Source organism: Phaenicophaeus curvirostris, chromosome 8, assembly GCF_032191515.1.
Source record: "Phaenicophaeus curvirostris isolate KB17595 chromosome 8, BPBGC_Pcur_1.0, whole genome shotgun sequence".
Lineage (NCBI taxonomy): Eukaryota > Metazoa > Chordata > Aves > Cuculiformes > Cuculidae > Phaenicophaeus > Phaenicophaeus curvirostris.
This window is the reverse complement of record NC_091399.1, coordinates 26,161,924-26,174,253: the sequence shown is the minus strand read 5'-3', so window position 1 is coordinate 26,174,253 and position 12,330 is coordinate 26,161,924. Positions and strand designations below refer to the sequence as shown.

General features: G+C 40.5%; 1 protein-coding gene across 1 annotated transcript in view; it reads left to right on the top strand.

The window, feature by feature from the left end:
• Window positions 1-317: 317 nt before the first annotated feature.
• The window catches only part of MIGA1 (mitoguardin 1), a 35,331-nt gene continuing 23,318 nt past the window's right edge, over window positions 318-12,330 (top strand). Inside the window, exons 1-7 of the mRNA XM_069862881.1 lie at window positions 318-399; window positions 2,623-2,793; window positions 4,062-4,239; window positions 4,758-4,894; window positions 5,151-5,277; window positions 5,748-5,884; window positions 6,682-6,805. Coding sequence (XP_069718982.1) covers window positions 2,695-2,793; window positions 4,062-4,239; window positions 4,758-4,894; window positions 5,151-5,277; window positions 5,748-5,884; window positions 6,682-6,805 — 802 coding nt within the window. The 5' untranslated portion in view covers window positions 318-399; window positions 2,623-2,694. The remainder of the gene's footprint in view (window positions 400-2,622; window positions 2,794-4,061; window positions 4,240-4,757; window positions 4,895-5,150; window positions 5,278-5,747; window positions 5,885-6,681; window positions 6,806-12,330) is intronic.

Genomic DNA, 12,330 nt, shown 5'->3' with positions numbered 1-12,330 from the left:
CTCCTCCCCGCGCCCAGAACCTCCCGGCGGCCGCGGGGCTGCTGCAGGACCGGCGCGAGACGCGCCCCGCACAAAGATGGCGCCGCGGAGCGCCCGCCGCCGCTCACGGGACCGCTTGCCCCGCACAAAGATGGCGGTGCCAGGCTCCCGCCTTTCCTTGCCCCATATCCCCCTGGAGCGCGACGCCCTCTATAAAGATGGCGGCCCCGCGCAAAGATGGCGGCGCCAGCGCGGCTGGCGCAGGAGGAGGCTGCCTTCTCTAAAGATGGCGGGCACGGAGCGGGCCGCCCTCGCGTGGCCGTGACGGGGGCCGCCTCGGGGCCCGGAAGCGAATCCTGCGCCGCTCTCCTCGCAGCCGCCGGGGCGGGGCGGGAGCCGCCCGCAGAGCGGCCGCGGCAGGTAACGGGGAGCAGGGAAAACGGGGATCGGGAGGGGCTGAGGGGCTGCTCCCTTCTTTGGGAGTGGGGGGGAGCTGGGGGGCTGCTCCCTTCTTTGAGGGTGGAGGAGGAGGGAGCTGGGGGGCTGCCCCCCTCTTTGGGGATGGAGGAGGAGGGAGCTGGGGGCTGCCCCCCTCTCTGAGGATGGAGGAGGAGGGAGCTGGGGGGCTGCCCCTCTCTTTGGGGATGGAGGAGGAGGGTAACTGGGGGGCTGTCCCCTCTTTGAGGATGGAGGAAGAGGGTAACTGGGGGGGCTGCCCCCCTCTTTGGGGATGGAGGAGGAGGGAGCTGGGGGGCTGCCCCCCTCTTTGGGGATGGAGGAAGAGGGTAACTGGGGGGCTGCCCTCTCTTTGAGGATGGAGGAAGAGGGTAACTGGGGGGGCTGCCCCCTCTTTGGGGATGGAGGAGGAGGGAGCTGGGGGGCTGCCCTCTTTTTGGGGATGGGGGGAGCTGGGGGGCTGCTCCCTTCTTTGAGGGTGGAGGAGGAGGGTAGCTGGGGGGCTGCCCCCCTCTTTGGGGATGGAGTGGGGGCAGCTGGGGGATGCCCTGCTAGGGCTGCTAATGGGGTGTCACGGACCCTGAGGAGGGGCTCCTGGCCAAAGCCGGACCTGCCCGTGTCTCCGTTGCTCCCCTAGTGTGGATGTTGGGGCTCAGGGAGTTGGGGGGGATGCAAATTTTATTGGAAGGGATCACCCCAGGCTGTGGTTTTCATCCCTCGTGCTGCTGCTGCCGCAAACTGAAGCTCTGAACGAAGTGAACTTTTTCTGGCTGCTCTTGAATCATTTAACTGGCAAATATATTCTTCCAGCAATAGCGACCTTTGGGTAGTTAGATTGGATATCGTGAAAAATGCCTTTACTGGAAGAGAAGCGAAGCGTTGGCAGAGGCTGCCCAGTGAGGGGATGATCAGGAGAGTGGTGGAGTCAAAGCTTTTGGATGTTGTCTGGTAATTAGCTCTGGTGAGGTGGGTGCTGGTGTCTTCAGCCAAGTAGCAACTGATAGGACAAGAGGAATTGGCCTCAAATTGTGCCGGGGGAGGCTTAGATTGGATATCAGGAAGCATTTCTGTATTGAAAGAGTGGTGAAGCGTTGGAAGGGGCTGCCCAAGGTAGTGGTGGAGTCAAAGCCTCAAAGCCTTTGGATGTTGGCTGGTAATTGGCTCTAGTGAGGTGGATGTTGTTCTCTTTGGCCAAGTAAAAAGGGACAGGACAAGAGGAAACGGCCTTAAGTTGTGCCAGTGGAGGTTTAGATTGGATACCAGGAAAAATTTCTTTATTGAAAGAGTGGTGAAATGTTGGGACAGGCTGCCCAGGGAAGGGGTGAAGCGTTGGAAGGAGAAAGGTGGAGTCAAAGCCTTTGGATGTTGTCTGGTAATTGGCTGTAGCAAGGTGAGCCTCGTCAGCTAAGTAACAAGTGCTAGGACAAGAGTCCCTGGTGCAGCTCGAGGCCATTGCACCAGGGGAGGTTTAGATTGTATATTGGGGGAAAATCTTGTTACTGAAAGAATGGTGAAGCGTTTTAGGGGGCTGCCCAGTGAAGTGGCGGAGTTAAAGCCTCAGAGCCTTTGGGTATTGTCTGATAATTGGTTGTAGTGACTGTGGGTGCTGGTCTCTTCAGCTGAGTAACAAGTGATAGGACAAGAGGAAGTGGCCTCAAGTTGTGCCAGGGGGTTTAGATTGGATATTAAGAAAAATGTCTTTACTGAAAGAGTGGAGGCGTTGGAAGGGGCTGCCCAAGGAAGGTGTGGAGTCTCCTTCTCTGGAGCGGTTCAAAACGTGTAGATGTGGTGCTTCAGGACGTTGTTTGTTAGGTGCAGTGGTGTCAGGCTGATAGTTGAACTCGATGATCTTAGAGGTCCAACCTCAATGATTCTATGATTCTGGGGATGGGGTTGTTTCCATGTCTGGTTTAGTAGATACAGTGAGTGAACTGCCAGCTGATAAAAGCAGCCTGAGGCCTCTGTAGGTCCTGGTTGTTATGCATGCACAGGTCTCTGCTGAAAGGAAGGGGCTTGGGCTGAGCCTACTAATTCACTGTCTTCTCATTAAGCACAAGTCTTACCTCTGCTCAGAAACATCAATCAAACAAGTTGTGTGCCTGCTGTGTAAGAGATTAGAGCTAGAAGAAGAAGAAAGCTGTCCTGGGTTTCCATTGCATAATTTAGTATGTCTCCTTCATTTGACAGAGTATTCCAGAGACCATCTGTGACTGCTTTCAAGATAGTTCCACTTAATGAGGTTATGGGAGAGAAGGAGCCATGTCAGAAGAAGCTGTTACTGAGGCACGATTTTCTCTGAAGACGGTAGCTTTGCGAGTATTTCATTTTCCACTTTCTTGGTATTATTCCCTTAACCAGGTAATTATACGTTATCTCAACATTGTAACTTGTGATGTATATTTAGAGGTTTAATTGTAATGTTGCAGTCACTCTTCTGAGTTCAAAATTAATTATATTTGTAGGAATATGCCTTTAATTTATTTAGAACACTGAACTAAAATAAGTGGGGGGTTTTGTGTTTTTCTGCTGATAAATGCTTAATGAGTTGCTTTGTACACAGTGTCTGTAGGTCTTCATTTTGCAACAGCACAATGGATCTCATAAAATGATATATCAAAATCCTTGCATCTGCACTTTTTTGTAGGTTTTTTTAGGTATTTAAAACTCAAACATTTGTCATTAATTTTTAAATAGTATTGAATGTGGTCTGAAATGTTTTCAAGATTGCCACTCACCAAATTAATCTGAATGATAATTTGTTAATGCAAATCAAAACTCCTGTTTGATTAGCTAAGTGGCACATCACTAAAAGAAGGCAGCAATTCTTAAGAAAAAGAGGCTTTTTTTTAAACCTGCTCTGTTCTTTTTGCTGGTTTTGTTTGTTTATCTTAGAGAAAGATAATCTTCAAAGAAAATCTTATGGCTGTTAATCATGGCATTCCCTTTTATAGATGGCCCTGGAGTGATTTATTTTGTGATTTTTTTCATTGATATTCTAGGCTAATTTTCACTATATAAATGACAACATTGATAGCAGTCACTCAAACCTGGGCAGAGTACGCTGTGATCTTAGTGTTCAGCTTGACTAAAGCTGGAAGGATTGTGAAGTTGACACTCATTGTCTGCAGGGAATCATAAGATTTGTCCCTAGAGTCAATGACAGGGAGGAGGAATAGGAATTGTAATTGTGTTGTAGAGATTCAGAGAAGAGAGATGTTAGTTGCCTGTAAACTGATAACTGTGATAAGTGGTTGAGGGAAATAAGTCAGAATTACTTGAGAAAATGTTAAGGCTTCAGTTGTATCCCTTAGAGATCCTCATAGTTGGTAGATTTGCAACATAACTGGCAGTTCTTGGCACTGCAGTGTGTCTCTCCGTGCAGCCACTCACTTTGTCCCACCAGCCCCTTTGTAAGCTCTCCCACCAACTGACCATCACGGATTTGGGGAAGCAGTCTGTGTCCTCACTCGGAGCTGGTTGCTTCTCAGACTGTGTGAGAGCAGCATCTCTTATCTCCCTCAGACAAGCTATGGCCTGGGTCAAAAACAGATGCAAAGAAGGATGGGAAGAAAGGTGGGAATTAAGGAGCATATATTTCCAATAAAGTCTCACACTTTTATTTTCAGATAAAGCTTTCCCCTGGGTTAAAGAAGCTTTTCACAGTTACAGCAGTGAGTGCAATATCTGTTATTTTTCTGGCTCATCATTTTAAAAGAAGACGTGGAAAGAAAACCAAGAAAATACCACCATGGGAAACAAGTCATCTGGTATTACAGTGTACCAAAGCAGCTGCGTCAGAAAAAGGTACATGAAAGAACCCCTAGGGATTTTTAGTTTGTGTTTTGGAGGGGAAGAAAAGAGGTGTGAAGGGATTTGCATGACAGTGAGAACTACAACAAATTATCTTTTTAATGCTGAGTGAGTAGAAATTGTGCAAATTCTGAACAAAATTAATGATTTATAAATAAGCTGGTCTTGTTGTCAAAGCTGAAGTTTTAAGCAAGACTCTATATTAAAACTTATGAGTAATATATTAACAATGGGGCTTGCAGTTCTTGTGGGTGTATGTCAATTCCGAGAAAAGCAGATTAAAATTTTTATAGAATGTGAAAATAATTATTCTTAAGTGCATGGTTATCGTTATAGATATTGACTGCTCTAAATTGTAGTTTCTCATATAGAATGGTAAATAAATGAATAATTGTTCTTTTCTTCTAAAATAAATTTATTGAAAAGAGTACATGCAATTCTTGATAGACCTTGCTAATGAAAGAAAAAATGTTTTGAGTGTGCAGAACCTTTAAACTCAGTGTATCTGTTAGGTTCTAGTTGTTCCAGTAGTCGGCAAAACTTGACTCTTTCTCTGAGCTCTGCCAAGGAAAAAGGATCTCAGTCTTGTATCTGTGCAAATGGAGGACTCTTCAGTAAATACTCTGGTTCAGTTCAGAGTCTGGCCTCAGTAAGTAAAAGTGTTTTAAGGCTTTTGCATGTCTGTTAACTTGCACTGCTTATGCACCTAATGGTTTCACTGAGCTGAAACAGCTTTCCTGAACAAACTGCATGGCTGGCTGGAGATGCTGAGAAGGCCGTTGTACTTAATACATAGCAAAAATAATGTGTAGATCGATAACTTTGATGTAACCTGCTCTGTCAGGAATGTAGTTTTAAGGATACTCTGTATAACAACACTTCAAAATTTTTTTTTTTTTATTAAGGTTCAGAGTGCCACTTCTTGCCACAGTTGTGCTTGTGCCAATTCAAATTCCTGGGATAAAGCAGATGAAGATGATATTAAGCTTGTCAATATTCCAGTGACCACACCTGAAAATTTATATCTGATGGGTAAGTTATAATAAGAATATTCAGCATCTACCAACAATGAATGTAAGTAATTTAAGGCTCTTTTGTGGCAAAGTGACACACAATACTATTGTGGTGCTCTTTCACAGTGTTCTCTGGGCATGTGTCTAAGAATATTCCCATAAAATAACGAAATCTTACTTGGTCTAGAGTTAGCTTTTTAAAATACATATGTTTTATTCCTGTATTTGTGGTAATAAGCCATGGGATTATTTTAAAAAGTAAATAGGAGAAAAATACGCTGAACATGTTTGCTTTAATTATGTTATGAATTTTTTTATTTTATTAAAAAGGCAGGTATTCTTTCTTGACTGGGAATTGCTACTGCTTTAAAAACTTGCATCTCTGATATAATCATGCATATTAGCACCATAGTTTCTTATGACTCTAACATTTGAGTACATGTGGAAGCTGTGTATTTGATAGAATGGAGTATTCCTGATCTCCCCTAGGTATGGAGCTTTTTGAAGAAGCCCTGCGCCGATGGGAGCAGGCACTAACCTTCCGTAACAGGCAAGTTGAAGATGAAGCAAGTTGTGGTTCCATTAAGCTAGGAGCAGGAGATGCAATTGCAGAAGAAAGTGTAGAAGTGAGTACTTTCAATCTATAACCTCTTGGTGCTCTCACAATTCATTGCATTTTCTTACCTGAATCTTTTCAACTTCTAATTCAGTACCCAAAATTGAGAAGGAACACAAATTTCCAATTTAGTGTCATTGCATTTAAAGGACATCTAACTTTGTCCCTTTTTATTTTACCACTTAGTTGTTTTGACGGGGGTGGGGAAGGGAGGATTAACTTTATTTATTTTTTGGCAACTGCTATTGCATCCGTGTTTGCTTCTGGATGGTATTATCAAGCTACCAGGCGTATTAGTTGTACAAAATCTCTTGGGTCATTCCTGTCTTTTATGATTGTGTGAGAGGATATCTGCTTAGCAGAGATAAAGGTCTTGGGAAGGTTTATGAATATTGAGTTTATGAATATTCACAAATGTGCTATTACCTTTAAGGTCCTTTCCAAACCATGCTATGATTCAACTTCATTTGTAGCCCTTTGTTCGTATGAACTAAATGCTAAAAATATTTTGAAATAAAACCCCCACATGCATGGCTTTTATTATTTCTGGTGCTGTAAGCATCCCACAGCGTTTTAAAGGATTTCTAGATTAGATTTTAATCTTATTATGCTAAATAAAATATAAGTATGTTTAGAAAAGTGTATATGTTTTGGATGTGGGAGTAGTCATCTGACAGTGTCTCTGTGTGCCTCGTAGGAAATTAATGTGGCATGGTTTGCTCTTTGAATGCATATCCTTAGATTTTAGGAAAGACTTTTACACACTGAAAACAAGTAGAAAATCTTGTACTGTCTGTCGTCTTGCAGGATATCATTAGTGCTGAATTCATTCATAAGCTTGAATCCCTTCTTCAAAGAGCTTATCGTCTTCAGGAGGAGTTTGAGGCCACCCTTGGGATCTCTGATCCTGCTTCTCTAGCTAATGATATTGGTGAGTTACTCCTATTTTACATATTTATTGCTGGTATTAATGACTCGTGGAGGGGGAGCAGTCACTGAAATATCTACTGAGCAGGATTAAATTTATCAATAAATAAACACGAAGAAAGAATCAAGTTCTTTACATTATTATGTCATGCTTGATGTCATCCATTCTTATCTAAAATACATGCACTGAGAGGATTTTTTTTTTCCCTGTGGCTTGTCAGTATACTTGAGAATTTTCCTAATGCTTCTCAGCTTTCTAAAGTTTGTATTGACTTAGGTATTTAAATATTTATGCAGTAAGAATATATAAGCCTTTTAATGGCTTGGGTGTATTGGAGCATTTCAAAAGAGGTTTTATGTTTTTTCAACTGTTAGACTGTGTGTGCATGTGCTTTTTTTTTTTTTTTTGCCTTTTTTTTTTTGGTCTGCCATAATATTGTACAAAAAAAACACCCAAACCAGACCTGAAATAAATAGCCTGAAAGAGATCTATTGCTGCAACTTATTCCTGGTGATTGAAATTTATCACAGTTGTGAGAGGCAAAAGCCAGACTGCTGAAATGCAAATATCATGAGTATTTGCTGTCGGACATGCTCATTAAGCACGGATAGTTTATTTTTATTTAAAGGGTTAGTTTTAAGGTGTTCTTAAAGACTAATACTGTTATGCTCTTTCATAATTCAAAATCAAGTATTTTATCTCAAATAACTGTCAGACTTTAACAGCAGAACATGTTCTGGGATTAGTTTTAGTCTTTAGTCTTGTGTGGCTGCAGCTTGACTGGCACGAGGTGGCAGTGCTCCCCTCTCTTAACCCTCATGTTGTGCTGCAGCTGCAGAAAACAGCTCTGAGCAAGGTGGGTATTAAATTTAGGTCAGAGTTGGCTTTCTGACAGATCTGTTACACCTGTTAGAGCAGAAAAGCGTTTGAATGTTTTACTTTGGTGTCTGGAACCATAAGCCCTAAATAAAGTTGCATTGTTTATCCATCATTAAATTAGAAGTTTATTTGTACTTTCTGTTTTCAGGCAATTTTAATTGAATGGTATTCAAAGGACTCAGTGTGATATTCAATGTGGTCAGTTATTGTTTTGCTTGGGTACCCTGGAAGTATTTTAAATTGATGTTTTATTTTTCTAGATGTGATAACTGGATTTTTGTTTAGCAAGAATGTTCTGAGAATTCAATTCCTTCCAAATGCTCTTTGTAGAAATAATTTCTGATGTCTTGAGTAGACCTCTGTTACTTCATTATGAATTTTATTTATGCTGGCTCAGATGACTGAGGAAAGCAAGTAATGAAGTGGTTTAGTGTTGTTTTCTCACTACTCTGAATTTGGGGCTTTTTTTATCATTGTCTTGAATTTGTGGCTTGAACAGCAAGGAGTATATTAAAAAACGCTTTTCTTCTTTTTGTTCTAAAACATTTTGAAATGGAGGAACATCATCTTCTTCCAAGCACTGTGGTGCCTGAAAAATTTAATATACAGGATGTTTTTCTTCAAATTAAATATAAAAACATTTAATCACTCTAAATTTCTTTGATAATTTATTTTCCTGTATGGTGTGACACTGAGTGTTGTGTATGAGTGTTTGAAGTGGGATTTTTTTTTTTAGACTGATATTTTTTGTTAACTTTCCTGGGCCAGAAAAGTGTATTTAGGAGAATCCTGAAGTCTCTATTACGGATTTATTTCTGCCTCTCTCTTTTTTTTTTTTTTCATTCTATATTGATTGGTAGTCTAGTGAAAGAAAATTAAAGATGCTGTCAACAGTTTTCCCTTTACTACCTTAAAATGTACTTAGTATCATAGGATCATTGAGGTTGAAAGAATCTAAGCTGATCCAGTCCAACTGTCAGCCCAACACCACTGTGCTTACTAAACTATGTCCTAAAGGGCCATAATCTTGAAAAGTAGAAACAGTTCCAAATCATTGGAAAATATCCAATTTAGCTCCAAATTTTTTTAAAAAATAACAGCGGCCCTGAATCTCCAGCACCCAAGTGAAGTGCTATTTTTTACTTCTTTTATGGGCCGTGAACAAGAAAAAGACTTTGTCCTAAACAGATTCATAATGTTTGCAGCTTCTTGTTAGGATGCTTATAATCAGGTCTTCTGCTACAACTGTTGACCCACAACAGTATTCAGAAAATGTTGTCCTTTGTTTTCTCTGATGCGTATCGCGACTAGATATAGCTTGTCGGATTTTTCCGTTTTCTCCGTCTGAAGCATTTGTGATTAGCCACAGCTGGAGCCAGTGCTTGGACAGCTGGACATGCTAGCATGTCTTTTGATAACCTTTGATACATAATTGTCTGACTAGCACTTCTTCTTCAGAAACTCTGGCTTGTGATGAGCTCCAAATTTGGAGCTTTTATGTTGACAAATGTAAAAATTTCCACTGGTTTCTGATTTTCAGCTTTCTCTGTAAAATCTTCTGTCAAGTCACTCTCCCTGCTACTTGTCTACTGGTCACAGACAGTGCTTCTTGCCAAAAGCCTTAAATGTTATTCTTCCCAGATAATGATTTCCCTCTACCTAATCAAATTAAGATGTTAGTGCTGCCATTGACCCTCCGTACCACAGACCTGCATTTCGTTTTGTGAGCCAACTCAGTAGCTGAAGTTGGTTGGCACGGTAAACAATTAGCCGACCAGCTTGAGGAAATGACCTTCTGGAGGTGACGTGGGCAACATGCTACGCGGGAGAGTCAGGAATTAGTTACTTGGAACCCTGCTGCAATACGACAACTTGACTCTGCAACCGCTGTCTTTCCTGATGTGGCCTGAAGCATTTTGCTCTGAGGAGTCAAAGGTGACTCGTTGGAGCAGGCAATCTTCTCCTGAAGTGGTTGTCTGCTGTAGTCTAATTGCATTTTGATTCTTGCTATGTAAATTAGCATCTCCAGATGCTTCCCCCTCCATTATATGTAACTTACAGATTTTTCTCTTCCAGATATTCCAAAAATTCTAAATATTCAGCTTTTAGCACTGCAGAATAAACAGATATAAATTAACACCTTTTCGCCCTGTGGGTAGAACTGTTAATAGTAGCAATAGTAATAATAATAATAATAATTTTCAACTCTAAGCTATTGTTGAGTTATAAACAATAAATATAGCCCCAGAACAGACTTCCACTTTAAATACATGAACATAATTATGCTCATTACTGTTGCATTCTCTGCCGAACTTTCAGAATTATCATATAAACCAGCAAGCAAAACTAGGATTTCTATAGCAGAAATATTTCTGGACTTGAAATTAGAAGAAATATATAGGGCTAAACTGCTGTTGTTTATACACGTTTCCTCTAAGGACTGGGTAATGACATGGGAAGCCTAGAAACAGGTTTTCCTGAGGCATGAGCAGCACTGAGTCAGGAAGGAGCAAATTGGCAGAAAACTTTGAAGCAAAATATTAATCTTGTTATTTCTGATTGGTGAACATGAGCGGGTACAGGTTTAAAAGCTTACAATGCTTTCTGTGGTCTGTCCTGGAAGAAAGTTCTATTTCCCTCCCCACCCCCACTGCCTTTCTTTTTAAGGTCTTTTCTAGCAGACTGAAATGTTAGTCGAGCTAACTTGGGAGGAATGCAGTTAGGAGCCCAACAATAGCTTTACTTATGAGCAGAATTGCAGGTCAGAGGGTAAAATTCTCAAATTGTAGGGCTCCTTGTCAGTACTGAATTCCTAATACTTCGTATTATTCTTTTGATTTCTACTGTAAGAGGAATGCTGGCCATCAAACTAAGGGGGACTTGTATACTCTAGCCCTTAAACATTTTGATAATAGTAAAACATACGCATTGATTACATTTTTTTTAAATATTTACTTTTCATATTAATTACACAATTTAAACCAATTAATTGTTTGCGCTCCTGCAGTGAAGGATCTCTCACAAAGGTCTGTGCTATTGCATGCTTTTGTTGGAAGGTTTGTCTCTTTCCTTTTTTAATTTTCTTCTCACACTCAAAGATATGCCTGGCATTTTGGAGAGAATGAGCACAGCCTTTAACCTAGTGACAAAACTCTTTGGAGAACATATTTACATATCGGAAACCTTTTCTCTTGCTGCTTTTAAAACAAACAAAAAGATCTTTGCATAATCAATGAAGCTCTTGAAAGCTCATTTTTATGTTTTATTAAGTCTTCTATAATGTTTTAATGGGACTGTTTTCCTTCCCGCCTCTGGAAGGGTAATACTAAAACTTTAGTTTTGAGAGTATTATGTTTTGTTTGATTATGCACAAGAAATGTTTCCAATTCTCAGGCTCCAATGAGGAGGTGAGCAGTTTGTAATAATCCACTTAAGTGTGCTCGCATAGTCCGTAATAATGTAATGTAATTCTTTTAGTATAGCCTGAAAACTTTTGCTTGCTTTCTGTTCCTTGAAGATACATTTACATTAAATGATTTCTTCGTTTCTTGGAAAAGTACAAAATGTTCTCCTAGTGGCTGAACAGATTTGAAATCAAAACAAAAGAAAATGATAGTGTTTTCTTTAAGTGTGGAAATGTATTCATCCCAAGAAATGTTCTTATAAAGACAACAATATTGCTAAATCTGAAGAAAAGCCCAGAAAATTTATTGTAATTGTATATAAAAAAAAATTAATGTGTATTTTGAACATAACTTAATCTATTACAGTTTGTGTAAGTTAAGTAACTGCTCTGCTGAAGTTTACTGTGTTTTACTGTGGGGTCTCTTGTATTCCAGCTTACTGCTGTGACATATTTCTGACTCACAATAGATAATTGGAGAGCAGATGTTTGACTTGAATAGTGTATTTTCTATCAATATTTAAGACTTTCATTTAAGGGCATATTTGTCCAGTACTATTAACACTTCCTTTCTAAATTTTCTTCAAAAACATTCTTTACCAGAAAGCACGTAAGCGTAATGTTAGATAGCAGAGTACGATTGACAGTTAAAAGTTTGAATTAGAGCTGTAAAAAAATGTTTCCATAGATGTTGTGTCTATGAAAAGATTATAATGTGTGGCTTTCTCAGTGAATGTGCTTGATTTTGGGCAATACTGTACTAAAAAAAAAACCCAAACAAACAAAAAACACACAAAAAACCACCCCAAAATGGCTTTGAATAGAGCTGCAGTGAAGTTACTGATACTGAAAAAGATGAGTATTTGATAATCTGTATCTTTATATTGGTGTTTGATAGGCTGCAGTGTATGTTTGTGTTTATCTTGAAGCTTAGATGCCGTTTCATTGCACAGGAAACAGCAGTGGTTCAGGATAAACTGTTTTACTGGAGAACTGGTCACTTAATGAACGTTAGCTCGGGAGGTGAAGTTTCCAAAACCATTTCCAATAGGATTGGAAAGAGTCTGTTCCTTGTTTCCGAGGGCCCCGGTTACCATTGCCCCAACAGCTTTGCTCTTAGACCCAGCTGTGCAGGCTATTTATACACCTTGTTGCTTTTCCTTAAATGGCCTCTCTGAGACCTGTCTTCTTTCTGGCCACACCAAAACTCCTGTTTAAGCCCTTGTCTCTCTCACTTCTTGACTCC